The following is a 27,311-nucleotide window of genomic DNA, read 5'->3' as shown; positions in this document are numbered from 1 at the left end:
AAAAAAAGAGAATAAAAAACAAAACAAAAAAAACAACACGACTTCAGTCATTGTTATTTTTTCTTTTTTTTTTGGGCAATCCAATATCAAATGTCCTGTGCATTTTGCAGGTACTTTGTAAACTTTGGAATGTTTGTGTGACTGATTCAGTCTTGCTAAAATGCCCCGAAAAGGATAAAACAGACACACAAATGAAAGCCAATTAAATAAACAATAAATGCATAGAGTAGTCTACTCCAGTGTGTGTGTGTGTGTGTGTGTGTGTGTCTGTTGGTTCTCACGTTGGCTCCTCAGTCACAAGCACCTCCTCCTCCAGTTCGATGGCCTGCTTATGCCACAGCGGCTTTGCCTCAACCGGGAGTTTCTCTGCAACGAAACAGAAGAAAAAGAGAAACTTGAGGGTCACTGAAATACTGGATCCCCACCGTGGGCTTAACTTGAGTACTGGTCTTGCATGCTGAAGAGATAAAAATGAGCATCACATCAAGTCAAACTCATTGTATGTGCAGAATTATTTGGCATCCAAGCCAAACTTGTCCTTGTATGATGAAGACTGACTTTTATTGCTATTTATGGTCTTGCCTCCCATTACATTACACATATTTGACAAGGGGAGAAAGTGCTGAGGTTTAAACTCATACGACCAGTGCTCAGTAACAATGAGGTAAAAGCTAGGACAAACCACGCCTCATCACCCCAAATCTGTGAGGGGGCATGAATGACATCAGTGGGTCAATACAGAGAAGCATAAGCACATTCAGTAAGACAGTCTGAGATCAGAAGCCTACCTATGGGCTTGTAGCAGGGCACAGTGACCAGACACTCCTCCTTAATGTGAGGTTTGGTGGTGGGGTTACAGCCCCCGGCATGGAGCCCCCTGTGGTCGATGCACAGCACCACCCTGTAGCGTAGGCCCTGACCGCAGGTCACTGTGCACTGGTGGAGACAAGACAGATGATGTGTTTGCGCATGTGGGACATGTTTCATGAATAAAAAGACGAAGGAGAAAAAGTACCTCTGTTAATTGTGAGTTTACACATGGTAACACACAGAAACAGAGGCTGGGCTTTTTTTTCACATTTCTCCACACTGAGACACACAAAGCACATGAACGGAAACACGAGAAAACACACAAGCTCATCACACAAGGGTTATAGAACTGGGTTGTGCTGGGCAGGGGTAACCTTCGAACAGGGTTTTATCTGGTCAAGTGCCTTGCTCAAGGGCTACACAGCATTGACTGCAGCTATAGATTCAATCTTCATTCTGCACATTATTTGCCGCGATATGAACACAATGCAAATTATGATGCCGTATAATAATCTTCCGTAACAAGATGTCACCTGATCGGGGGAAGGAGTAAAGACCCCAGTACTAAGATCCCACTGAGCACTAGACCCGATTTCAATGTGGCAGCTACCATAAAGTGTATACAATTTAGATTTTTGTTTTAGCCCCCCCCCCCCCTCCGTTTTCTCCCAACTGTACTTGGCCAATTACCCCACTCTTCTGAGCCTTCCCGGTCCATGCTCCACTCCCTCTGCCAATCCGGGGAGGGCTGCAGACTACCACATGCCTCCACCTCGTCCCGGGTCATCCTCTTTGTGGAGTTTGCATGTTCTACCCGTGTCTGCATGGGTTTCCTCCGGGTGCTCCGGATTCCTCCCACAGTCCAAAGACATGTAGGTCAGGTGAATCGGCTATACTAAATTGTCCCTAGGTATGAATGGGTGGGTGTGTATGTATGTGTGTGTGTTGGCCCTGTGATGGCCTGGCGGCCTGTCCAGGGTGTTTCCCTGTCTGCCGCCCAATGACTGCTGGAATAGACTTCAGTATCCCCGCGACCCTGAGAGCAGGATAAGCGGTTCAGGTAATGGATGGATGGAAATAAATCCCACACGATATCTCGCCTCATATCACAATATCAATACATACATAAAATTGCTTGGATAGTAACTGACAGCAAACTGTTAACAATTTCATCAAAATGGTCGTTGTTTTGAATCAACCATCTCTATGACCGATGCCTCGGTGCTGCCATTTGAAGTGGAGCCCAATAAGTCTCTTCAAACCAGTCCTGTGCTTAGGGGTGTATATCATTTTTGCTTGTGTCCTCCTCATAGATGATGTTCAAATCTCACTCACGGAGTTTAAATGAGACCTGGCTGGCTGGTATCCCTGCCACCGTGCTGGTATTTGGAGAGGTCAGAAACACTAACACATATTTTCTTCTTTTTTTCCCTTTTCTCCCCAATTGTACTTGGCCAATTACCCCACTGTTCCAAGCCGTCCCAGTCGCTGATCCGGGGAGGGCTGCAGACTACCACATGCCTTCTCCAATACATGTGGAGTCACCAGCTGCTTCTTTTCACCTGGTGGTGAGGAGTTTCACCAGGGGGAGGTAGCGTGTGGGAGGATCACGCTATTCTCCCCTGAACAGGCATCCCGACAGACCAGAGGAGGCGCTAGTGTAGCGACCAGGACACATACCCACATCCGGCTTCCCACCCACAGACACAGCCAATTGTGTCTGTAGGGATGCCCGACCAAGCCAAAGGTAACAGGGGGATTTGAAACAGCGATCCCCGTTTTGGTACGCAACAGAATAGACTACTACACTACCCAGATGCCCTAACACATATTTTTCGAGGTATTAAATGATATCTGGATGAAGTTTGAGTTAGAAGACAATATAAACTACACAAATAAGTGCATCCGTTTAATTGTTGTTGTTTCAGGCACTAAATCATGATGTTTTTGTGGGGGGGGGGCATTGAAAATCAAAATTAGGTCAGCATCAACTGGATGTTTTGAAGCCTACTATCTGTCTTTAGCATGACTCTGCATCATAAGTTTTACATACATTTCCCAGAATGTGTGGCCACATCCACTTTCCTCTGCTCCCACACTTCTGCCAGTCTGTAGTGGAGTGAAACAGCAACCGTACAACGAAGACACAAAGACAGGAGGGTACGTGAAGCCCTCCCCCATTTTAAAGACTCTGCAGACCTCTGGTTGTTTCAACCGATTTTAATCTCTGGTGTTTTCAATAAACTGGCTGCTGAGCCCTTTTTGACACCATCGGCGTCAGTGCCTCTGTGCCGGAGAACCCTGGGTAGTGATGAGGTTTACCACAGGGTGGTCTGCGTCCATCTCACTGCATTTTAGCTTAAAAGAAGGGTTTCATCCTCCTTTTAAGACGGAGTATTATAGAAAACAAGCTTTGTGTAGTCTTGGGGTGCATTGTGCTATCAATGAGGAGCGCTATTTTCACAGCACTTACACAGCATCTCTGTTTCACCAGCTTTTTTATGTGACCAAATTACACCAATTCATCCAGCCGATCAGAATTGTCCCTCAGTGTGATGTAAAACTAAGAACACCAAACCCATAGTTTTACATAAGCTTGCCTATGGTGAGAGCAAGGTAGCCTTTGATTGAGCAGCCATTACTTCTGTCAAAAGAGGGGACGGGGTCGAAGATACTGCCAACCAATCAGAGCAGCAGCTCCTGAATACTGCTATTATTACATTAATGACCCCCCCAAAACAGCCCGTTTCATTAAAAGTGGGCACTGGGAGCGTCTGGGTAGCGTAGTGATCTATTCCATTGCCTACCAACACGGGGATCGCTGGTATGAATCCCCGTGTTACCTCCGGCTTGGTCGGGCGTCCCTACAGACACAATTGGCCGTGTCTGAGGGTGGGAAGCCGGATGTGGGTATGTATCCTGGTCACTGCACTAGCGCCTCCTCTGGTCAGGTCGCCTGTTTGGGGGGGGGGGGGATAGCGTGATCCTCCCACACACTACGTCCCCCGGGCAAAACTCCTCACTGTCAGGTGAAAAGAAGCGGCTGGCGACTCCACATGTATCAGAGGAGGCATGTGGGAGTCTGCAGCCCTCCCCGGATCGGCAAAGGGGCTGAGGCAGCGACCAGGACGGCCCAGAAGAGTGGGTTAATTGGCCAATTACAATTGGGGAGAAAAAGGGGGACAAACTAAAAATAATAAAATAAAATAAAAACAACAAAAGTCACAGAGGTGTTTCATATTCAGAGTTAAACCACTTCGTAAAAAATAAACAAATAAAGGAGAAAAGACGTCCTTTATTGGCTGATCCAGTGCTGGTACCACTGTATAACGGGCTAAAACCAGCACTGGGGGCAGTGTCAGATGGCTCCATCTGTGCCTTGGTGATAACCCGGGCCTGCGCGCTGCAGAGGGAGATGGGAACTCCACATGCACTGTTGACTTTGGATTTTTAATTAAAGCCTTGTGTGTTTTGGACAGGACACTGAGGCAGGCAAGGGACGAGGGACGAGGGACGGTGGACGAGGGGTGAGAGGGGCTACTGGTGATCATGAGGGAGGCGTTTTGTTTTAACGCACGTTTACTTCAGAGGTTACAAGAGTACCCCGTTATGTTTGAAACGCTGCTTGAGGTCTGAGGAGACGACAGAATCACAGGCCATGCTGTTTAGCGAGTGCTTTTTTTTCCATGCCAAGAGGATTAATGATGTTTTTTATCTGATTTCAAGGGTTAATTAAAAACCACTGTGACAAATCACAGACCACAGAGACAAACGAACAACTTCCTAATGTGTGACTAGCCAGGACGGTGGGAACAGCTAAAGATCACAAATGTACACTGACTATACGTTTGCATGTCTCTTGGGTCTGTTTAACTCCCGCTAGTAGCACTTTTTCACCCTCCCCGCTTTGTGCTCCATAAATGACAACGAGGAGATCTACAAGAAACCTTTTCCCAAACCCCTCCATTTCAGACCAAGTCTACTGTCAATCTAGAAATTAAAAGAGAGAGAGGTTTCCTTCATTTTGAGATAAGTAATGGCATAGTAGTGTAGTGCAGTTATGTGTGCTTCATGGAGGACATGTATCTGGCAGTGAATGGAGAGAAAAGAAAGGGAGGAAAGAAAAGTGTTCCTGACTGAACGTGCACTAAGAACATCATTTCATGTGTTTCACCTTGGAACAGGGGGAGTTTTTGGCCCCCTTTTTCTCCCCAATTGTACTTGGCCAATTATCCCCACTCTTCCGAGCCGTCCCGGTCGCTGCTCCACCCCCTCTGCCAATCCGGGGAGGGCTGCAGACTACCACATGCCTCCTCTGATACATGTGGAGTCACCAGCTGCTTCTTTTCACCTGGCAGTGAGGAGTTTCACCAGGGGGACGTAGCGCGTGGGAGGATCACACTATTTCCCCCCAGTCCCCCCTGCCCCAAATAGGTGCCCGACTGAACAGAGGAGGCGCTAGTGCAGTGACCGGGACACATACCCACATCCGGCTTCCCACCCACAGACATGGCCAATTGTGTCTGCAGGGACACCCAACCAAGCCGGAGGTAACACGGGGATTCGAACCGGTGATCCCTGTGTTTGTAAGCAATGGAACAGACCCCTACACTATCCGGACACCCTAGGAACAGGGTTTTTTATGGACCTTGCATCTTCACTGCACACAGTGAAGATATATATTGGTCAAATAATAATCCATATGAAGCTACCTATGTGTGGCGTTAATGTTCATTCAAAAAAAAGTGACGGAGAAAGGTGTCGTACGGGAGACCACTCTTGCGCCAGCCAGGTAGGGCAGTCGAAGGTGTTACAGGGCTGCAGGATGGCCGTCTTGGGGGAGTAGAGACACTTCCACTCCTCAGCGGGGGTGATGGTACCCTGCATGTCCTCTTCCACGCAGGACACCGACCGACTCTGGATCCCCCCGCCGCAGGAAGTGGAACAGGCCGTCCAGGGGCTGCTCTCCCATCTGACAGGAAGACATGCAAGCAGAAGGACAAGAAAAAAAAAGAAGTTCCAAATACTTAAGATACGGGTTTGAACCAATGCATGGACATATGATAGTGTGGATATGCTGCACACACACACGCAAGACAATGTGTGCAGGGTTGTGTGTGTGTGTGTGTGTGTGTGTGTGTGTGTGTGTGTGTGTGTGTGTGTGTGCGGGCGGGTGTGTGTGTGTGTGTGCATGCTCACTGATTCTCTGTACATACCGAGGCAGGGGATGGTAGAGGTCATATGGCATGATTTGCTTGTAGCCATCACTGAAAACAGAAACAGTGAAGGACATTAAGATTCAAGGTACTGCTTCGTGCTACTGCCTAAGGACCACTGCTTGCAATGACACTGAAGCAGCACGTGTCGAGGAAAGTCTGTGGCTTAAAATGATAAATTATTCTGAGAGAACTCAGAAGTGTGGACGTTTGTAAACCAGCCCAGGAAACATCAAGTTAGTCTAAAATAGCAGCCGATAAGAAAGCCAGCTTATGAGGGAACATTTGGAAGGGTAGCCCGTTCCCCTCCTAAACGCTCTGGAATTTGATGTGGCTTCTGGTATGACAACAAGAGTGTCAAAATCCTCTGTCATCCAGCTGAATAAAATAAGAAGTAGGGTCACAACCTGGCGAGGCAGGGGTCCATATTGCATTCCCGGAGTTTGGGCTTCGGTTTGATGTTCTCTGGATAGTAATGGCAGTACTGGTCCACGACCACCCGACCGCTGCGCAGGTCATAGCACTCTGCTGAAGTTAGCTGGTAACCTACGGCCAATGAAACATCACAAAGTCAAACCACAACCCAGTAACATGGCAAAGAAGTCTGTAACTAGTCAAATAATGTATATATATACTGGATCTGTGCACTGTATTGTAAACTGACTGTGTTAAACAATGCTGTTAATTAAAGCCAACCACATCATTAACATCCCAATATCACCTCTGTTATATTTATATTATTTGTATATTTGTGCCCTCTGTAAAGCAAACTCATTTAATAATTCCCTATATATATATATATACACTACCGTTCAAAAGTTTGGGATCACCCAAACAATTTTGTGTTTTCCATGAAAAGTCACACTTATTCACCACCATATGTTGTGAAATGAATAGAAAATAGAGTCAAGACATTGACAAGGTTAGAAATAATGATTTGTATTTGAAATAAGATTTTTTTACATCAAACTTTGCTTTCGTCAAAGAATCCTCCATTTGCAGCAATTACAGCATTGCAGACCTTTGGCATTCTAGCTGTTAATTTGTTGAGGTAATCTGGAGAAATTGCACCCCACGCTTCCAGAAGCAGCTCCCACAAGTTGGATTGGTTGGATGGGCACTTCTTTGAGCAGATTGAGTTTCTGGAGCATCACATTTGTGGGGTCAATTAAACGCTCAAAATGGCCAGAAAAAGAGAACTTTCATCTGAAACTCGACAGTCTATTCTTGTTCTTAGAAATGAAGGCTATTCCATGCGAGAAATTGCTAAGAAATTGAAGATTTCCTACACCGGTGTGTACTACTCCCTTCAGAGGACAGCACAAACAGGCTCTAACCAGAGTAGAAAAAGAAGTGGGAGGCCGCGTTGCACAACTGAGCAAGAAGATAAGTACATTAGAGTCTCTAGTTTGAGAAACAGACGCCTCACAGGTCCCCAACTGGCATCTTCATTAAATAGTACCTGTTAGAGCCTGTTTGTGCTGTCCTCTGAAGGGAGTAGTACACACCGGTGTAGGAAATCTTCAATTTCTTAGCAATTTCTCGCATGGAATAGCCTTCATTTCTAAGAACAAGAATAGACTGTCAAGTTTCAGATGAAAGTTCTATTTTTCTGGCCATTTTGAGCGTTTAATTGACCCCACAAATGTGATGCTCCAGAAACTCAATCTGCTCAAAGAAGTGCCCATCCAACCAATCCAACTTGTGGGAGCTGCTTCTGGAAGCGTGGGGTGCAATTTCTCCAGATTACCTCAACAAATTAACAGCTAGAATGCCAAAGGTCTGCAATGCTGTAATTGCTGCAAATGGAGGATTCTTTGACGAAAGCAAAGTTTGATGTAAAAAAAATCTTATTTCAAATACAAATCATTATTTCTAACCTTGTCAATGTCTTGACTCTATTTTCTATTCATTTCACAACATATGGTGGTGAATAAGTGTGACTTTTCATGGAAAACACAAAATTGTTTGGGTGATCCCAAACTTTTGAACGGTAGTGTACATACACATATATAATAATAATAATAAATTAAATAATAAATCAGTCGCTTTACAATAAACAGGGTGAAACAAGACAATAGATAAACATAACACAGACATACAGGGGTGGATGGGAAGGGGGGGCTACCAGAGGGAGAAGCAGCAGCCACACCCGACGCCAGCAGTACTCTCCCACTTAAACACATACAAAAGGGCAAGAAAAACAAAAAACAGCGGCACTGTAGACGTTGATTTTCTGTAGGGGTTTACTCCCGTAGCCTATTCCTCTCCCGAGGTATCCACTAGGCAGTGGCACTCTTTAACCCATAGCTGGGGGCTGGTTCGTGGGCCCCACACACCGGCAGTCCCCTGGTTATATATATCTATATCTCTATATATGTGTGTGTGTATGTGTGTGTGTATGTATGTATGTATGTATGTATGTATGTATGTATGTATGTATGTATGTATGTATGTATGTATGTATGTACGTACGTACATATATATATATATATATATATATATATATACACACACACACACGCCTTCACCCGAAACGAGTCAAACACAAGTTAATACTAGATAGCATATACACAAGATGATAATAATTAAAGTTCATGAAATTGTCTCTGGTGGATCCTTTTCTCTTCTCCTCTTTTTTCTCTCTTTCTCGTATGCTCTGACTCTCTTCTCCTTTACTTTGTCACAGGTTTGACGAATCGCCTCCATTCTGTTCGGTTCTCTACCTTTGATTTCCATTGGTCAAGTACATCACCACATTTCAGAGCACTTTTGCACGTGTCTTTATATCTCAGTTTAGGATGTCCAAGAGGATGTGCTCCTTCAGTTAATCCACCATACAATAGGGTTTTTACAGGTCTTTCATTATCCATTCTGGACGCATGGCCTAGCCAGCGTAACCAACTTCTAACTAGTTTGAGTACTACGTCTTGCACACATGCTCTAGCAAGAACTTCTTTATTGCTGATGTAATGGTCCCATTTTATCTTTAAAATTGTTCTTAGATGGCGCTGTTGAATTGCACGGAGTTGCCTGATTTGATGATGGTATACAGTCCACGTTTCACTACCATACATTAGTAGAGGCATAAGGCATTGATTGTAGACTTTTACTTTGGCGGTAGTGGTGAGGTCACATGAGTCAAAAACTTGATGGCGTAGTGTGTGTATATATATATATATATATATATATAAATAAATGTGTGTGTGTGTGTGTGTGTGTGTGTGTACAGGGTGTTATATGCCAGAGCATGGTGCACATATGTTTACATATTTTATTCTTATTTCTATTTATTTTATCTTCTATTTCTATTTTCTTTTTATCTTGTATCTTGTTATTTTTTTTCTTTACTAGAGCGTGAGTGTCTGTAATAGGACCCAATTTCCCCTCGGGGATTAATAAAGTATTCCTGATTCAGATCTTATTCTGATTATATATATATATATATAGAGAGAGAGAGAGAGAGAGAGAGAGAGAGAGAGAGAGAGAGAGAGAGAGAGAGAGAGAGAGAGAGAGAGAGAGTCAAATTGACATACATCAAGACATTTTTATTACTCTCGTGTGTTTATCCATTTTAGAAAATGCTCTGTTTTAGTCGTTAAAGTTCTTAACTGTTTGTGTTCTCTAAGCTGAGCACATCCTACAAAGTCAAATTCCTTTTACGTGCAAACTTTCTTGGCCAAGAATAAATACCTGAACCCAGACTACAAAAGTCAGACCGGGATAAAAAGTTAAAAAGCCTTCAGCATTTATCAAGCTTTTGCAGTGGTACCAACTTGATGCCACCGACACTCGTGGCCCTCATTCATCTCCTTCATCTTCAAATGTAATGGATTTTACATGACAAGTGAGAACATCTCAGTGAGTTGAGAACATTCCTCTCCGAAAAAAAGAAAAAGGAAAAAGTTGCTGATGGCTGCTGTCAGCCAGACCATTCATCTTAACACTGTTATACCTCCACCACAGGTGACAGAGCAAGGGAAGAAGTCAGTCTCCCTCCAGCGGTGGATGATGGGTTGGTAGTAGATATACTGGACCACGCTGTCTGCTCCACTGGTGTACCACACCTAGAGAGCCGAGGGGGGAGGGCACTTTGTGTTACTGACCGTCATGATAACACCACTAAAGAGAGGATGAAGAGGATTTAGTCAGTATCTGTCTTTCGATGGTCTGCTGACTGACTATTAAGATTTAGCTTTTTATTCCTTTCTCGTGTTTTTTCACCTCTTTTTGGGGGGGGGGATTCCCTCCCCCCTTTTTGTCTTGAATTATACTTGGCCAATTAACCTACTCTTCCGAGCTGTCCCGGTCGCTGCTCCACCCCCTCTGCCAATCTGGAGGAGGGCTGCAGACTACCACATGCCTCCTCCGATACATGTGGAGTCGCCAGTCGCTTCTTTTCACCTGACAGTGAGGAGTTTCACCAGAGAGACATAGCATGCGGGAGGATCACGCTATTCCCCCCAGTTCCCCCTCCCCCCTGAACAGGTGCCCCGACCAACCAGAGGAGACGCTAGTGCAGCGACCAGGACACATACCCACATTCGCCTTCCCACCTGCAGACACGGCCAAGCTTGTCTGTAGGGACGCCCAACCAAGCCGGAGGTAACAAAGGGATTCAAACCAGCGATCCCTATGTTGGTAGGTAATGGAATAGACCACTACGCTACCCGGGCACCTTTTTCATCTCATTTATAAGATAATATAGTAAGAAAACAGACAGGTAGTGTGTGTGTGTGTGTGTGGAGGGGGGGGGGCATTCAAATTTAGCAGACTGTACTCAGGCTGAAACCACAATGGTACCTGTATGCAAACTGGCTAACCACCAGGATGCCCCAGTGTGTCTACTGACATATCTATTAATCATATATGTATTTGACCTGATTGGACCATGGAGAAACAGCAATCTGGCAAAAAGGATGATAATTATGAGAAGGACTTCATCAGACAAGTTTCTCATTTTGAAAATCCCACCACAGCCCTCTGCAACATGTCTCCCATACCCCTCAATAAGGAGATGAATTGGCAGGGCACTGTACTTTAAAATACAAACATGTTTGGCTATCTTGCACAGTGATGAATAATGTGCCGTAACCCTCCAATATTTGGTGACGTGAGAAAAATTACCTACTCTGGGACTGTGAGGAAAAGCAACATGAAGCTGTTAAGGGTGCTGTCCATCCCTAGGCACAAGGCTAAATTGTAGGTTCAGCCCTGCCAAAGGAGGGAAACTAAGCCTGCTGCATTCCTCAACAGTGACAAAGTATTTCACAATCATCTATTTTACTTTTTTACTGCACAATTATTTGAAGGATTTGGTCTTGAGGCTCATGTTGGAAATAGTTTGGAAGATGTCATGCACTGTCCATAGGTGAGCGATCACTACTCCCACCTCATAATTAGTGCAGATCCTAAAAGAATTTCAAGAGTTGAACACACACGCCCTTAAGGGGTTAAGCAATGTCTCACTTATTCCTATTCGCCATCAATCCCCCTCAGATTTATCCCACAGCTTATGGAAAGCTGCTGGTAGAATGGTCACGGAGCAGATCCTCAGGAGAGCAACTTCCCATCCATGCTAGATGGGGCGTTGGCCATTTATTGCAAAGCTGAGACGGTGGAGGGGATGAAGAGACGGCGTGAAACTGTGATGAGTCTTGCTATGAGTCTAGGGTTGAGGTGGGAGGTGTTGGGTGGATGGGGTGGCGGGGTTTAGATCTAGCACAAAGTCAGATTTGAGACCGACGTCTATCTTCACTTGTTGCACAAAGCTGTTTATTTCTTGACAATCTTAAGTAGGACTAATTCGCTACATATTCTGGGTAAATTAAAGTCTCTTTTCAAGCTAAAAAACAAAAAACAAACATGGGCAACAAAGCAACCACTTCAAGCTGCCCAGCTCCATTCACCCCAGCAGAAAACTTGCACCTTCTGGAAGAATACTAAATGGACATCCATCCATCCATCCATTATCCAAACTGCTTATCCTGCTCTCTCAGGGTCGCGGGGAAGCTGGAGCCTCCCCGCGACAGCCACTTTATTTTGTCATAGTGTTCTTACAGCGAATGTGTTCTCTGCATTTAACCCATCCTATTGTATAGGAGCAGTGGGCAGCTGCAGCACCCGGGGACCAACTCCAGTTCTTCTTTCCACTGCCTTGCTCAGGGGCACAGACAGGAGTATTAACCCTAACATGCATGTCTTTTTGATGGTGGGAGGAAACCGGAGCGCCCAGAGGAAACCCACACAGACACGGGGAGAACATGCAAACTCCACACAGAAAGGACCCGGGTCGGCCTGAGGTTCGAACCCAGGACCTCCTTGCTGTGAGGCAACGGTGCTAACCACTGGGCCGCCATGCCATCCATTTTATTTACTGACGGATGTAGCAATGTCTCTAAAAAGGTCTCTAAAAACTATTTCCGTTGGAATTGCTGATCATGTTTTCCACTTTTTTTTGTCAGCTGTCAGCAGGTGTCATTGATTGTTACCATGGAAACACTGGCTCAGAACTAAGAGCTGTTTGGCGGTAAGGTGAATAACCTTTAGGATGTCTTTATTTTTGTGCAACTACCTAATTCATATTAGACTAGTCTAAGAGCAAAATTAAGACCGGTCTAACTCTATAGACCAGTCTAACAAACCTCTGTACAACCAGCTCCAGGATGAAGCTTGAAGCCTGTGTCTGGGACGGACCAGAGGCGGCAGGCAGGAATTAGGTTTGGGACGAGTGCCCAGAGCCTTTCGGGAAGGCTGGGTGAGAAATATAGCCATCTTTTCCACTTTTTGGTAGAAAACAAATAAACTGGACACAAACTCTTTACTGTCTCTCGGGTCAGGGCCCGTACTGACTCCACGATACTGTCTTTAGTTTCCCTGGACCAGAATCAGTTGAGGCTGAGAGCGAGGAGGAAAAAGGGCTGACGTTTGTGGAATTCGCTGACTCACCTAATGCCAACTTATAACACATGGGCAGGGGAACTCATTTTTAGGCGTCCGTCTTACTTTTTCAAGGAAAAAAAAAGAGCACTTAGTCCACTTCAATTCAGACTTACGGACGGGGCTCATAGACAGGAAGGCAGATGAAACAGACCAAGGTACAGAAATAATAGACAGAGGAAGAATTTAACAGTGTTACTGGTGGGCGTCACTTCCTTTGCACAAAGATATATGTAAAGGACACTTTTAAACAAGGGTTTTGCTCCATGTTAACTTAGCTATAGGATATTTGCATGCTAACTATGAATGTATTCATGAAGGAAGCGGATAATTGATTGCACTGATTAGGTTAGACTGGATTCATTGGATAAGGTGAAAACCATTTTTAGAGAATATGAATTAACCTATTTGTGCAAATGCGGCAGTAAAATTGCAAAGAATTACAGTAAGACTATAGCGCTAGAATATGTTGACCATAATCTGTTGTGTAAACAGATGTAACTATATAGGTATGTATGGAAATAATGACATATGTGATGGGTGTGACAAAACCAGACCAATGTTGCAGAGGATTACACAAATATAGCAAAATGACAACTTGAGTGATTATCTTGGGCAGTGCAGTACTTGTTAGAGAGAAAATAAACACCGCTATGGGCCGTATTTGTCTTTTAAATAGGAAAGAATTAGACTTAATAGGTGCTTTGTTTATTTAAGATGCTTTTGTCGAAGACAAATTGTGAGCCACCCAAAATATTTCAACAAACAGTTCTCCCTTTAACGCAACCATCGACAAAGCTAAAAAAAAAAATACACAGAGATGGATTATACCTACAAGAGGTATAAATCAAACTCCTCTACCACTCGTTCATTCATTTGTTTACAGTGGAAAGACTGTCTGGCAACATTTGACATATTTCCATTTGCCTGGGCTTTTCCACCGCCACGATATGAATTGGCTGTCTGCCTCATAACAGATTAGAAAATTATGCATTTACAGGCGCTCAGATTTCTGTCTCCCGAATCCCTGTTTATTGTGTTAGCCTGACCTGTGTTTAGGAGGGTGGATGTTTTTACTGGCGTTTTACACTCCGTAGCCTGAATTATTTTCTAATGTCCACTCACTGGTCCTAGACTGGGTGTCTTTATGTGTGTCGGGATTAATACAGTACTGTATTCAAGGGGCTTTATCCAGGGTGGCAATCAGAGAGTTGAATGGAGATAGAAGGGAACGCCTTGGTTAAACTGCCCCGGGATCAGTTGAAGGACGGTGACAGACCACTGAACAGTGTTTGATTAGCCAGGGCCTTTAAAACTCCCACAAACAGCCTCAGCCTGAATCGGGTACCTGGGACGAAGCGGTGGGAGGGTTAGAGGGGCATTTGAGGGCGAGAAGGTGAAGTAGAGGGAAAGATAGTACAGAAAAAGGAGGTTGTCCATCTTCCATTTGCAGACACCAGTCTACCTGCCCCCGGCATGTCTAGTCATGTGTATGTCACACCGTCTTGTTGGTAAGAAAACAACATCGAACACCCTCAACAACAATTTCAGAAATACCCCCTTCCCTTTTTTGTTTTTAGCTGAAACACTAAGGGTTGCTAAAGGTCTACCGTTGCTCATTGGAATGTCTCATGAGAGGACATGTGGCCCTTGAAGCTGTGTTGGAGCAAGTACAGCACCGGCAAACACGATGAAATCATTCACATCATAACAAACACATCATCAAACCAAAAACAACCGCTAACTCTGAGAAACCAAAAATGCATGTGCTACTATTGTTTTCATTGCCTGATTCACTGGCTCAAATAAACCCCGCGTCCCCTCCAAGAAGTAAGTGAAACAAGAGGGTCGCTTGCATTTCATTTTTAAGTGGCAAGCGCATGCCCCGATAGCGTTAAACCTAAACAGACAAGATCAAATCCCCCTTGAACTCTGTGTGACACGTGGGAGTTCACCAGGAGTTCATGGAAACAAAAACCTGATCCTGGGCTGATTTGGCAGGGGTGCTCTATTTTCATGGCCTCACATAGCAAAAACTACCGTTTCAACTTTGGCTGGGGAGCAGAAACCCTGAAATGTCCCCGCTGATGTCATCGTGCATCTATTCAGTAGAGCACGGCAGGTTTGGGATCAATTGCAATGAAGAAAGCACTCCCAGGTCTCCAGTCTTTATGGACCAGTAGGTTAGTTTTTGGTTTGGCTTACCAGATGAAATGCTCAAACAGGCAGAAGCCTTTAGGGCATCTTTACGATGTTTTTTTTTTTTGGGGGGGGGGGGGTTTCCTCCTTTTTCTCCCCAATTGTACCCAGTCAATTACCCCACTCTTCCAAGCCATCCCGGTCACTGCCCCACCCCCTCTGCCGATCCGGGGAGGGCTGCAGACTACCACATGCCTCCTCCGATACATGTGGAGTCACCAGCTGCTTCTTTTCACCTGACAGTGAAGAGTTTCACCAGGGGGATGTGGCGCGTGGGAGGATCACGCTATTCCCCCCAGTTCCCCCTCCCCCCCGAACAGGTGCCCCGACTGACCAGAGGAGGCGCTAGTGCAGTGACAAGGACACATACCCACATCCGGCTTCCCTCCCGCAGATGGCCAATTGTGTCTGTAGGGACACTCGACCAAGCTGGAGGTAACGCGGGAACTTGGAACCACCGATCCCCATGTTGGTAGGCAACGGAATAGACTGCTACGCTACCAAGACGCCCTCATTAATAGATTCTTATCATGAATTTAGACAACAATATTTTATATCATGATTGACAATATCAAAATATAATTTCGATACAATAAGTAAGACGATAAATGTTGAACAGAAGATACCTGTGTGTAAAGTGACTAAGGCTGAAGAAGGCTGAAGCAAATCCAACTCCTGTTTCCTATGAGCAAGGCTTACAACAAACCAATTATTAGAAAAGTGGATAATACTAATTCTTCTGTGGCCCTGACAATGGATTACATGTGTATTGTGGATTTCTGTTTAGTCTTACTTTGACAGTGAAGTCGGCTCCAAGTGGACCGGTGATTTTGAGGACCTCTTTATCAGCCAGTTTCTGGTAATCCAAGGTCGTGTTCTCCAAGTGGTACTGCCCTGATTTTTCCATGGCAAGTTCACCTTTGACCCCTTGGAGAGTCTTACTTTCTACAACTAAAAAGGAAACATGGTAAATGCTGTAGACAGAGCACAGTGGACAAAAACACAGTAACAGCCCAAGGAAGACTAGGTCGGTTACTGATCGCTGATTGTGATGATGCTAACGATGCATGTTCACCGAAAAGAAATCTCCAAAACAGTGCTAACCAGTGTCAAGTGAGCTACTTTTTTTTCTTTTGGATTCCACTCCCCCTTTTTCTCCCCAATTGTATCCGACCAATCATCCCACTCTTCCGAGCCATCCCGGTCACTGCTCCACCCCCAAACCAGCAATCCCTATGTTGGTGGGCAACGGAACGGCTACGCCACCCGGGTGCCCCAAGTGAGCTACTTTTGCCACTAACGTCATCATCTGTTTTCAACTCTGTTAAACTGTACTGTATTAATATTGTGCTTGAGACACAATCACACAGCAAAGCTACTGGAAGAGGAGCTGGAGGCAAAATTAAGAAGGGTGGAAATATTGACCTTTCATATATAACAGACCCTCTGAAAAATATCCAATGGGTAGATTTATTTTTCGAAAGGAAAACCCTCGCTTTGGCGCCTGGATCGAAAGACATCCTTAATTTGGTATTACCAAGTAGCGGGCAGGTTTCGGAGAAGGCCAGCACCACGGTAAGCTTTTCCACTGTTTGACCTCAATTCAACCTTGGACTAATGGGCTCTTGTCTGATTCCAGCATGGACATTTAAACAAAAATAACGGAAAGTGCAGAAACAAGCTGTAACCAGCAGCCTTCATTGTGTGCCGACAGATGGTTACGATTTGAGTGCCCTCGACAAAGAGAATCGGGGAAATATTTAATGAAAAATCAGCCTATTCAAAAAACGGAGCGCCTCTGGCCCGGTTCACGAAAACATTTGTTAACCAGCCCTGGTGGGGGTGGATAGGTAGAAAGATGGAACATTTGTTATCGATTTGGTCCAAAGCAGAGTTCGCTGCCAACACTTTGACTTAAACGATAGTCGTGGGAAGCCTTTGGAGTAAGTTACGTTCGCGCCAGAAGAAAGGAAAGAGGGCAGAACACATATCCTCTTAATTCTGCCTTGATGTATTTTTAAAAATAGACAGCCCCGCTTTTTAAGAGCGCTGCCTATGAAATAAATTTGGTCACTTCTGGGAATGAAAGGTAAATAATAGACTGTCATCTGGGGAAGATAGTTTTTCCAAAAGGTATGCAGATAAATGGTTGGTTGCACAATGTCTTCCTCAAAGTTCTTTCTAGCATTTTGTGTTTTGTAAGTCTGTGCGTGTGTGCCCTCGGTGTCAGTGAAATATTTAAAGAACAAACTATAAACATTCAAAAGATGGATTTCCAATCTGAAGCCGACTGACTGGTGCAGCAGGCCTTTGTTTTTTTTTTCCTGGAACTCAAACCAAACCGTAGATGCTGATAAACAACAATGACTTGTGCAGCAAAACCCTTTCCCGGCGTCACACGTATGTTCATTTCTAACTGTTTTGGATGGCAAAAGGGCACCCTGGACCTACCAGGACTTACACAAGTGATCCGGGCCTTTCAGGACCAGACGCACATGACGGCTCCTGTAGGGGATGAGGACGACTGTGTCCTCAGCTTGAAAAGAGAGAGAGAGGGGGAGAGAGAGACGGAGAGAGAGTTAAGCAGGTGTACCTATACATATCTAATCACCATTAATTCAGTCAAATAGACCAGAATCAATAAAGGGCTGTATGACGGCTGCTGCCCTGCAGTGGGCTGACTGGTTTCACATGGTGCAAGACAATATGGGGTGAAAATTAAGTCAAAGAGGGCGACCCAAAACTTCCCATGTATCGATGGGCCCACAATATCTCATCAGGCCTGTGGGGTGATTCATTCTATGTACCTACTAAATCTGTTTTAGTGTCAGAGGCTTGGGCCTTTTCCCAGCAAGCACTGCACCGAGGGCAGGGAGACACATTGGACAGGTCACATCCATTCCTCAGCTCACACACCATTCATACTGAAGGGAATTTCAGAGTCTTCAAATCAGTATATATATATGCATGCCCTTGGACTGTGGGAGAAAACTGGAGCACCCAGGGGAAACCCATGCAAACTCGACACAGAGATCTGACCTGGGGAAAGCAATGCAAAAGCTTATTTGGTTTAAGGGCTAACGTTGCCGTTTTTCAACTTAATCTCCGCATGTCGGCCCTCAGCAATGCTCATTACAGGATGGCACCATTTCTGTTTACCCGCTTTGTGTCCCAAGGGAGTGCTGTGGATAGGTTTAAGATTTACCCTTTATTTAGACTGTGGTAATTTTTAAAAAGTATAATACAAAGAGCAGAAATGGGCGGCCGAGATGTAACAGTAGAGGACGAGGTGGACGAGGACATATTTCATGATATTTTGGCAACGTCTGCTGTACAACCATACTTGTACAAGCTGAGTACATTGAAGAAGAGTTATGTGAAGTGGAACAAGACAAGACAAGCAACAGTGGTGGTGGCGGGGGGGGGGGGGGTCGATGTCAGACTGCAGTGATCCCAATGAATTCTGGGTATTGTAGGAATGGCTGAATATTAGCCAATGTTGGGCACATTTGATTTTTTTTTTTACTTCTACAAATTCAGGTAACATTCAAGACTGAAAAAAGTTGGTTTGGACGTGTGTGGAGGAGAGATGCTGGGTATATTGGGAGAAGGATGCTGAAGATGGAGCTGCCAGGCAAAAGAAAAAAGAGGAAGGACAAAGAGGAGGTTTATGGATGTGGTGAGGGAGGACATGCAGGTGGCTGGTGTGAAGATGCAGAGGACAGGAAGAAATGGAAATGGATGATCCACTGGGGCAACCCCTAACAGGAGCAACCAAAAGTAGTAGTAGTAGTAGTAGTAGTAGTAGTCGTAGTAATATTAATAGACTCAAGACTGACAACATCCATAGCAATGACAGCAAAATTTCCCTTTAACACACCTAGTGTTGTAATCACAAAAAGTACATAAGGTTTAAGCCATGGTGGAACATGAAACACAACTTGGAAATTAAAGGAAACATCTCTTGGGGTAAAAGGGAAACTCAAACAGGTAAATCCTGGGTGAGTAAAGTCTCCTTACTTTTCCCTGACGAATGCTGGGACTTGTAGTGTCCTCGCACCAATCGGCAGGAAGAGCCATCTCCATTGCACAAGCCGCAGTTGTCCTCCTTTGCCGTGCTCCCCAACTGGTGGTCACAACCTACAATCTGACAAGACAGACTGGAACAGTGAGACAGTCAAAACACATAACCTGGACCAGTGGTACTCAATCTGGTCCTCAGGTACCACTGGTATTGGTGGTTTTTCAATTCTGCCAGGTGGTGATTTTATTCACCTGTTGTACCAAGTGTCTGTAGCCTCCATGAGAGTAAACAGTGGGGAAACTGTAAACTAGGAGCTACTCCCAATTACCACCATCATAAAGAATCTATCCCCCCCCTTTTCTCCCCAATTGTACACAGCCAAGTACCCCACTCTTCCAAGCCGTCCCAGTTCCTGCTCCACCCCCTCTGCCGATCCAGGGAGGGCTGCAGACTACCACATGCCTCCTCCGATACATGTGGAGTCGCCAGCTGCTTCTTTTCACCTGACAGTGAGGAGTTTCGCCAGGGGGACATAGCGCATGGGAGGATCACGCTATCCCCCCAGTTCCCCCTCCCCCTTGAACAGGCACCCCAACCAACCAGAGGAGGCGCTAGTGCAGTGACCAGGACACATACCCACATCCGGCTTCCCACCTGCAGACATGGCCAAATGTGTCTGTAGGGACGCCTGACCAAGCCGGATGTAATACGGGGATTCGGACCAGCGATCCCCATGTTGGTAGGCAATGGAATAGACCGCTACACTACTCGGATGCCCGGAAATTCTTATTTTATACAAAAAAACATCAGTATGAGACCACAAAATTGGTTCAGAAAAAATGCAAAAAACGCAAAATTTGAAACACACACACGCACACAATCCTCCTCTAAGATGATCTATTCCACCATCCATATTTGATTGATGGACTTTTTTGAAAGCTGTGTCGGCAAGATGAAGCCAAAACCACAGTGTGATTCTTAGAGGGTAAAGGAGCATTTTAAAACCCTTGCTCGTCTCCGCACACGCAACGCCTTGGGACGCTATTCCATTCAACCCGGAAAAAATGCATTGAGAGCGATTTCCTGTCACGTCAATCAAAAAACCCCTTCTTCGATATTTTTCTCATTTGGTATTCATTCACAAAGCAGATGCCACTGTGTCGGCAGAACGCCGCTCAATTTGTATGAATTTTGGTTGAATACATTAGCTTCTCATACGGCGGGGTTCAAAGTGCTTCACCGCAGGCTGTTTAGTGATTTGGCAGTCGGTAACAAGTAGTGAATATGGTGATGAGGCAAAAAAGGTTAAAAAAAAATACAAAGCATACTGCGTGGCAAGTGTGCAGGACAAAACTGCAGCTTAAGCATGTATGTAGGCCAGGGAAGACTTTTTTTTTGCGACCCCCCCCCCTTACTCCCCCAATTGTATCCAGCCAATTGCCCCCCTCTTCTGAGCCGTCCCGATCTCTGCTCCACCCCCTCTACCGATCCGGGGAGGGCTGCAGACTACCAAATGCCTCCTCCGATACATTTGGACTCACTAGCCGCTTCTTTACACCTGACAGTGAGGAGTTTCGCCGGGGGGACGTAGCGCGTGGGAGGATCACGCTATTCCCCCCAGTTCCCCTGAACAAGCACCCCGACCGACCAGAGGGGGCGCTAGTGCAGCCACCAGGACGCATACGCACATCCGGCTTCCCACCCACAGACGCGGCCAATTGTGTCTGTAGCAACGAACTGACCAAGCCGGAGGTTAACACGGGGATTCGAACCGGCGATCCCCGTGTTGGGAGGCAACGGATGGGGGTAAGACTTCTGCATGGAGCGTTTGCATTGTAATGCTCTGCTTTGTGAACCAGAGAAAGAAAAGCAAAAACACATGTCAAAAAATGCTGGGGAAAATATGAATGCACCTCTTTTACCACTCGCTTAGTCATCACTTGGCGACACTGGACAAGGCGTAAATGCTTTCAGTGTTGACTTTTTTATTGTCTTTTCACTTGAATTTATCCCCACACTCTTATTATTCAAACTTAAATATTATCTCTGAGTCTGTAAATCTTATAGTCATGGAAAATTAATACATTTCTGATTTCCGTCATCAAGACTTAAGTGCTACATCTGTTTCTCAAAAGTTGTTGCCTTTTAAAGCATCTCCTCATCCACTAACACAGACTGACTGTGAAGCAAGCGCACAGTCACATAGCAGGTAAAAATATATCACTTCTAGCCTAAATGAAATGTGTGTATTTAACACTAAATCACATTCAACGTCCTCCCATTCTACAGAAAACAGATCACCAGAAAATTGGTCCGTCTCCCTCAACACTGTTGAGCAGGGAGTTTAGTTTCCTTATCTTGCTTTGCAAACTGTGATGAGGGATGAAGTCTTCACCTTGTGATGACCCAGCGAACAGACAGATTCGATACACGTGGAGTCGCCAGCCGTTTCCTTTCACCTGACAGTGAGGAGTTTCACCAGGGGGGACGTAGCGTGTGGGAGGATCACGCTATTCCCCCTCAAATTCCCCCTCATCCCCCGAACAGGTGCCCCGACTGACCAGAGGAGGCACTAGTGCAGCGACCAGGACACATACCCACATTCTGCGTCTCACCCGCAGACACGGCCAATTGTGTCTGAAGGGACACCCGACCAAGCCGGAGGTAACACGGGGATTCGAACTGGCGATCCCCATGTTGGTAGGTAATGGAACAGACCGCTACTCTATCCGGACACCCCAACATATTTGATATTTTCAAGGGCTTGTTTAAGAGCTTACTCTGTTTGCAACAATGTGAGTCTGCGTTAATTGCTTTCAGACTTGGTGAATCCCAGACAACATGCATATAATAAGAACAAAGGCTAACGACAACACAGGAACAAAAACGATACCAGACGATGACGAAGGTTGTTTGGCTCTTCCTCCTACCTGGCAGACTCCGCTGATACACATGTCCAAGGATTCGGTGTAACAGCGTGTCCCGTCTAGCACTTTGGGGGCCAGTTCAACCAACAGGCCAGAGACTTTGGCCTTACACTTGAGGGCACAAGGGTTGTCGGGGTCGTTGTCCAAGGGCAGCCACTCATGGTACTGGCCCTGGTATCGTACATCTGCATGGGCGGAGCACTGCTGGGCACGAAAGTCACCAGAATCTGGAGGGCAGTCCTGAGGGTAACAGAGAAAAAGCAAATGCTTGAGGACTTCCATGGGGGATTTTATGGCCAAGTACGTTTGCAAATGCAACCAATTTGACTTGATGTGATGCTCCAGCAAAGGTGACAGGGAAGAGGACACGCCATTCTCAAGTTGGAGGGCTAAGGGTGTCTGTCTGAGGGTATGTAGATATGTATGGTAGACTCTAAGGGGGCTTTAACAGCTGCATCATTCGGTCCAGACTTTCTGAACTTTTTGCTGAGTTCAGCTCTTTCTGACAGGTGTGACTGCTCCAGGTGGAGTATGTATAACAAACTAGCCCCAAAAACCTCCAAGTCCACTTCCAGTCTCACCATGATGTGGACTATTTCTGATATGAATGCAATTTCAAAAAAGGCAGAATAAAATAAAGGAGCTACTTACATGATGCAACATACTGTCAATGCAAGATGCTTCCACCGATTTAGAGATACAAAAACCCAAGTATCAGGCAAAGAAAAATGGAGCATCGCTGGTAATCAACAACCACTTTGTCCAATTAGGGCACATGACTCATGACGATAACTCCTGTATATCGCTGCCAAACTCATTATCTTGTGTTTACTGTCTACGGCTTAAGAAAGCCAAAAGCAACCAGAACATCCCCTTGTGAATTACATCAGCATTACACCGATGTGCTAACTGATGTCTTAATTTCCTCATTTTGGTTCACATGTGGACCTGAAGGTATTCAGTGATGTAAAATGAACTAGACTGAATACAGTCTGGTTCTTCCTTTTTAAAGGAGGGTAATTTGTGAAAACGCCCTATGGGTTTCTACCTATCTACCTAGGAGAATCTAAGTGGCTGAAAGAGGTAAAATAGCGTAGACAATATTAGTTAGCATCCTCCCCCACCCCCCTTCAAAAAAAGCAACAAAAAAACAAAACAACAACAACAACAACAAAAAACCTAAACCTAACAATAGAACATTTGCAAAACAGAACATCTGAACAATAATAATAATGTCTGTGGTACTGGCACATTGAGTATTGGGATGGGAAGAAAACATTAAAATGATTAGATACAAAACTAAGTTGTTTTATAGTAGATAAAACATGGGATCCATCCATTATCCCAATTGGGGTCGTGGGACGCTGGAGCCTATCTCATCCCAGCAGTCATTGGGCGGCAGGTGGGGAAATACCCTGGACAGCCCGCCAGGCCATCACAGGGCCGACATTCACACCTAGGGACAATTTAGTATGGCCGATTCACCTGACCTACATGTCTTAGGACTGTGGGAGGAAACTGGAGCACCCGCAAGAAACCCACACAGACACGGGGAGAACACGCAAACTCCACACAGGACGACCCCCAAGGTTGGACAACCCCGGGGTTCGAACCCAGGACCTTCTTGCTGTGAGGCGACTGCGCTAACCACTGTGCCACCGTGCCGCCCTAAAACATGGGATGCAATATGAAATACAACCAGCATTAAGCAGCATTGTAAGAATAACATTTGGCTGGTAAGAGGATATTTCACCAAAATTGTAACTGTAAGTAATTAATAAAGGAATCGGATGACAAAAGCAGCCAAAATCATTGAATCATATTCCATACAAATTACTGAATCATCAGCGTTGCTGGGAACTAAACTGATATATACTTGTGATATAAGGACGTAATGAGTACGTGGCCCCACACAACTGGGCGTCAGATTGCAAATATTCACCTCCAGACTGCAAAAGCTGGCGATAATTTTTGCAGCTCCACCACACCGGATTCTCCATCACAGTGTGCTGTCTCCATTTGTTCCAAGAGAGAACCACTTGAAAGAAGCACTGACATTCATTACATAAAGATGAGTTGGCTGAACTTACCACATTACTGCATGTGCGATATTTGATATTCTGCCCTTCGCAGGTCCTGCAAGAAAAAAAGAAAAAATGGACGTGTGTGAAGGGAACTAGCTTTTGGGGTGAATGATAAAACAAACCACCAGGCACATCAGTCATTTGTGGTAGGTGGACTGAAGGCAGCTGATATTTCAACCAACGACTCCTGATTTCTTTCATTCTTCGAATTGCTTGGAAATGACCGTCTTTAGGGGGATGGAGTCCTACCGTGATGATGTGGCAACCCGCAAACAGGAGCTCAGCTGTAATGTGCAGTGGAGATTTAAAAAACAAAAAAAAAATGGTGTTCTGTGGTATGTTTACAGGTTTTTCCAGTCTAATTCACGTGTTATTTTTCCCCAAACGTTAATAATTGAATCTTAAAATACAACTGTCCACTTCTAGAGGGAGATGATTAGAAAGCCCTCAAAAGAAAAAGCATAACAAGAATGTAGTGCTGCGCAATATGGAAAATATTATTGTCATGATAATCATAGCCTGCATACAATGCAAAAATACCATATTTAAGAATCAAACTGAAGCTCATCGCTTTGCACTGTTTGGTAATGTAAATTACCTTGTCAAACCAAAACAACTTTTTAAAAATAATACTCCCTTCAAATTTCTCAGTGGTCCTTTTAAGTCATAGATTTTCATTATAATTAATTTAGACAACAAAATTGTGTATCACATGGGGGCTTCCAGGTAGCATAGTGGTCTATTCCATTGCCTACCAACACGGGGATCGCTGGTTCAAATCCCCGTGTTACCTCCAACTTGGTTGGGCATCCCCACAGACACAACTGGCAGTGTTTGTGGGTGGGAAGTTGGATGTGGGTATGTGTCCTGGTCACTGCACTAGCGCCTCCTCTGGTTGGTCAGGGCGCCTGTTCGAGGGGGAACTGTGGGGAATAGCGTGATCCTCACAAGCGCTACGTCCCCCTGGTGAAACTCCTCACTGTCAGGTTAAAAGAAGCAGCTGGCGACTCCACATGTATCAAAGGAGGCATGTGGAAGTCTGCAGCCCTCCCCGGATCGGCAGAGGGGGTGGAGCAGCGATCGGGATGGCTCGGAAGAGTGGAGTAATTGGATGGGTATAATTGGGAGGAAAAAAAATTGTGTACCACAACAAGACAATATCTGAATTGCATCCCAATACAACTATCTATCTATTGTTCATTGTATCTATTATCATCTATTGAAAGATGATAAACGACAGTATTGAATTATTGCCCAGCCCAACATGAGCGATGCGTCTAAAATGACTAAAACCATGAAAGAACAAACTGGAAAATAACAACCAGGAGCTGTTTTGTACTGGAAAAATAACCGCTACAGCCTCGGCCGCATGAATCCCCAATCCTAAAAATTGGATTGCACTAACAGGTGATATACAGACATCACCTCTAGTAAATAAATCTCTCTGAAAGGGACTCTAGATAGCACAGCTAATACACATTACATAAAGTCTCTTCAACTTGCATCTGCTGAACAGATTGGAGCGTTTTGGCCCACAGCTGCCCGGATGACAGTCTGCAGTGTCTCAGTCCAAATTACAGCGCTAACCACTTATTGAAAACCTTTATGCTTTGAAGCTAAACCATGGATGGTGACTGTGATAGTCCGCTCTACCCAGACCCCGGGGGAAATTAGTCAAAGACGAGCCTTCTGAGTCCGGTATCATAGAGGAAATTCCTGTGTCACTGGCCCTTAGCTAATCTGGAATCATGATTGGATGCAACGCTGCAGAATTTACACTTGTGGGATGAGCGTGGGCTCGAGGGTTTTTCATGCGAGTATTTTTAGAGAGCGAGGCGACTGGATGAGGAGCGCGTGGCATGGCAAGAACATTAGACCCTGGGACAGATCCAGACAGTTTCCACCGCCAAGGCAAACAGAGGGTTGTAGAGCCATGACCCAGATGAGACGCTCTCAAAGAGAGACCGGAGAGACAGGTAGAAAAGATAGAGATCTGTGTGGGGTAAAGACAGTAGGATATGGATTTCAAGCTCGTATCACTGGTGTACTAACCTGCCTTTGATAGCTGCAGGTAAATTTAAAACGGATTTTCGTATATTACTCATTACCTGCTGTGTCTGGCACCAGATTGCATAATGGAAGTGCTGAGCCGATATACGACCAGTGAGATCAAGAGTCCAAACTAAAATTGGCTTTCCAACAGTCTCCTTTTTAGCATCAGATCTGATGTGCTGAGTCGGTCACTGCTTTTAAATCATATCTTAAAAACTTAGTTCTGTCAGGATGCCTTTCCTAATGGTTGAATTATGCTTTATTTTTAACTCACTCCCCCCCCCCCCACTTTTTTTTCTCCCCAATTGTACTTGGCCAATTAACCCACTCTTCCGAGCTGTCCCGGTCGCTGCTCCACCCCCATGTCGATCCGGGGAGGGCAGCAGACTACCATGTCTCCTCCGATACATGTGGGGTCGCCAGCCACTTCTTTTCACCTGACAGGGAGGAGTTTCACCGGGGGGACTTGGCGCATGGGAGGATCACGCTATTCCCCCCAGTTCCCCGTCCACCCCGAACAGGTGCCCCGACCGACCAGAGGAGGCGCTAGTGCAGCGACCGGGAAACATACTTACATCCAGCTTCCCACCCGCAGACATGGTGAATTGCATCTGTAGGGACGCCCGACCAAGCCGGAGGTAACACGGTTTTTAAATCACTCTTATTGTTTGTATTTGTCACAATATCTACTTTTGTCTCTGCCATTTGTTTTGTTGTCCATTTATTCTTTTTATTTTATTCCATCTGTTAGTTTGTTTTATTGTGAAGCACTTGCTGCAGTATGCTTGAAAGGTGCTGCATGAATGACATTATTATTATTATTGTGATTAAAGAAAGAATTTAAAGAGGTTAAAGTTCAACATTCCCTGATCATTTCCTTGTGGCTTGCAAGCTGCAAAGTGGAGGTCAAGTACTTCCTACTGCAGGGCAGAAGGGTGAGCCGGGACTTGTCGTGACATCATAGGTTAAGGAAAAACAACTCATTGGGAATACCGGAATTCCCAAAGCTGGTATGAACTTCCCCGAAGTTGACAAGAACACACAAACTCAGAAATCTACC

The 27,311-nt window shown here is 45.2% G+C and overlaps 1 protein-coding gene across 1 annotated transcript in view; it reads right to left on the bottom strand.

The window, feature by feature from the left end:
- Positions 1 to 277: 277 nt before the first annotated feature.
- LOC130130555 (ADAMTS-like protein 1) overlaps positions 278 to 27,311 on the bottom strand; it is a 126,474-nt gene continuing 99,440 nt past the window's right edge. Inside the window, exons 4-14 of the mRNA XM_056300261.1 lie at positions 24,206 to 24,251; positions 22,119 to 22,355; positions 19,185 to 19,311; positions 17,626 to 17,700; positions 15,958 to 16,115; positions 9,982 to 10,093; positions 6,434 to 6,572; positions 6,027 to 6,077; positions 5,578 to 5,782; positions 789 to 936; positions 278 to 366 (exon numbers count right to left, since the gene is read on the bottom strand). Of these exons, the coding sequence (XP_056156236.1) occupies positions 278 to 366; positions 789 to 936; positions 5,578 to 5,782; positions 6,027 to 6,077; positions 6,434 to 6,572; positions 9,982 to 10,093; positions 15,958 to 16,115; positions 17,626 to 17,700; positions 19,185 to 19,311; positions 22,119 to 22,355; positions 24,206 to 24,251 (1,387 nt within the window). The remainder of the gene's footprint in view (positions 367 to 788; positions 937 to 5,577; positions 5,783 to 6,026; positions 6,078 to 6,433; positions 6,573 to 9,981; positions 10,094 to 15,957; positions 16,116 to 17,625; positions 17,701 to 19,184; positions 19,312 to 22,118; positions 22,356 to 24,205; positions 24,252 to 27,311) is intronic.

The sequence above is a fragment of the Lampris incognitus genome, chromosome 20 (assembly GCF_029633865.1).
Source record: "Lampris incognitus isolate fLamInc1 chromosome 20, fLamInc1.hap2, whole genome shotgun sequence".
Taxonomy (NCBI): domain Eukaryota; kingdom Metazoa; phylum Chordata; class Actinopteri; order Lampriformes; family Lampridae; genus Lampris; species Lampris incognitus.
This window is presented reverse-complemented; position numbering and strand designations above follow the sequence as displayed.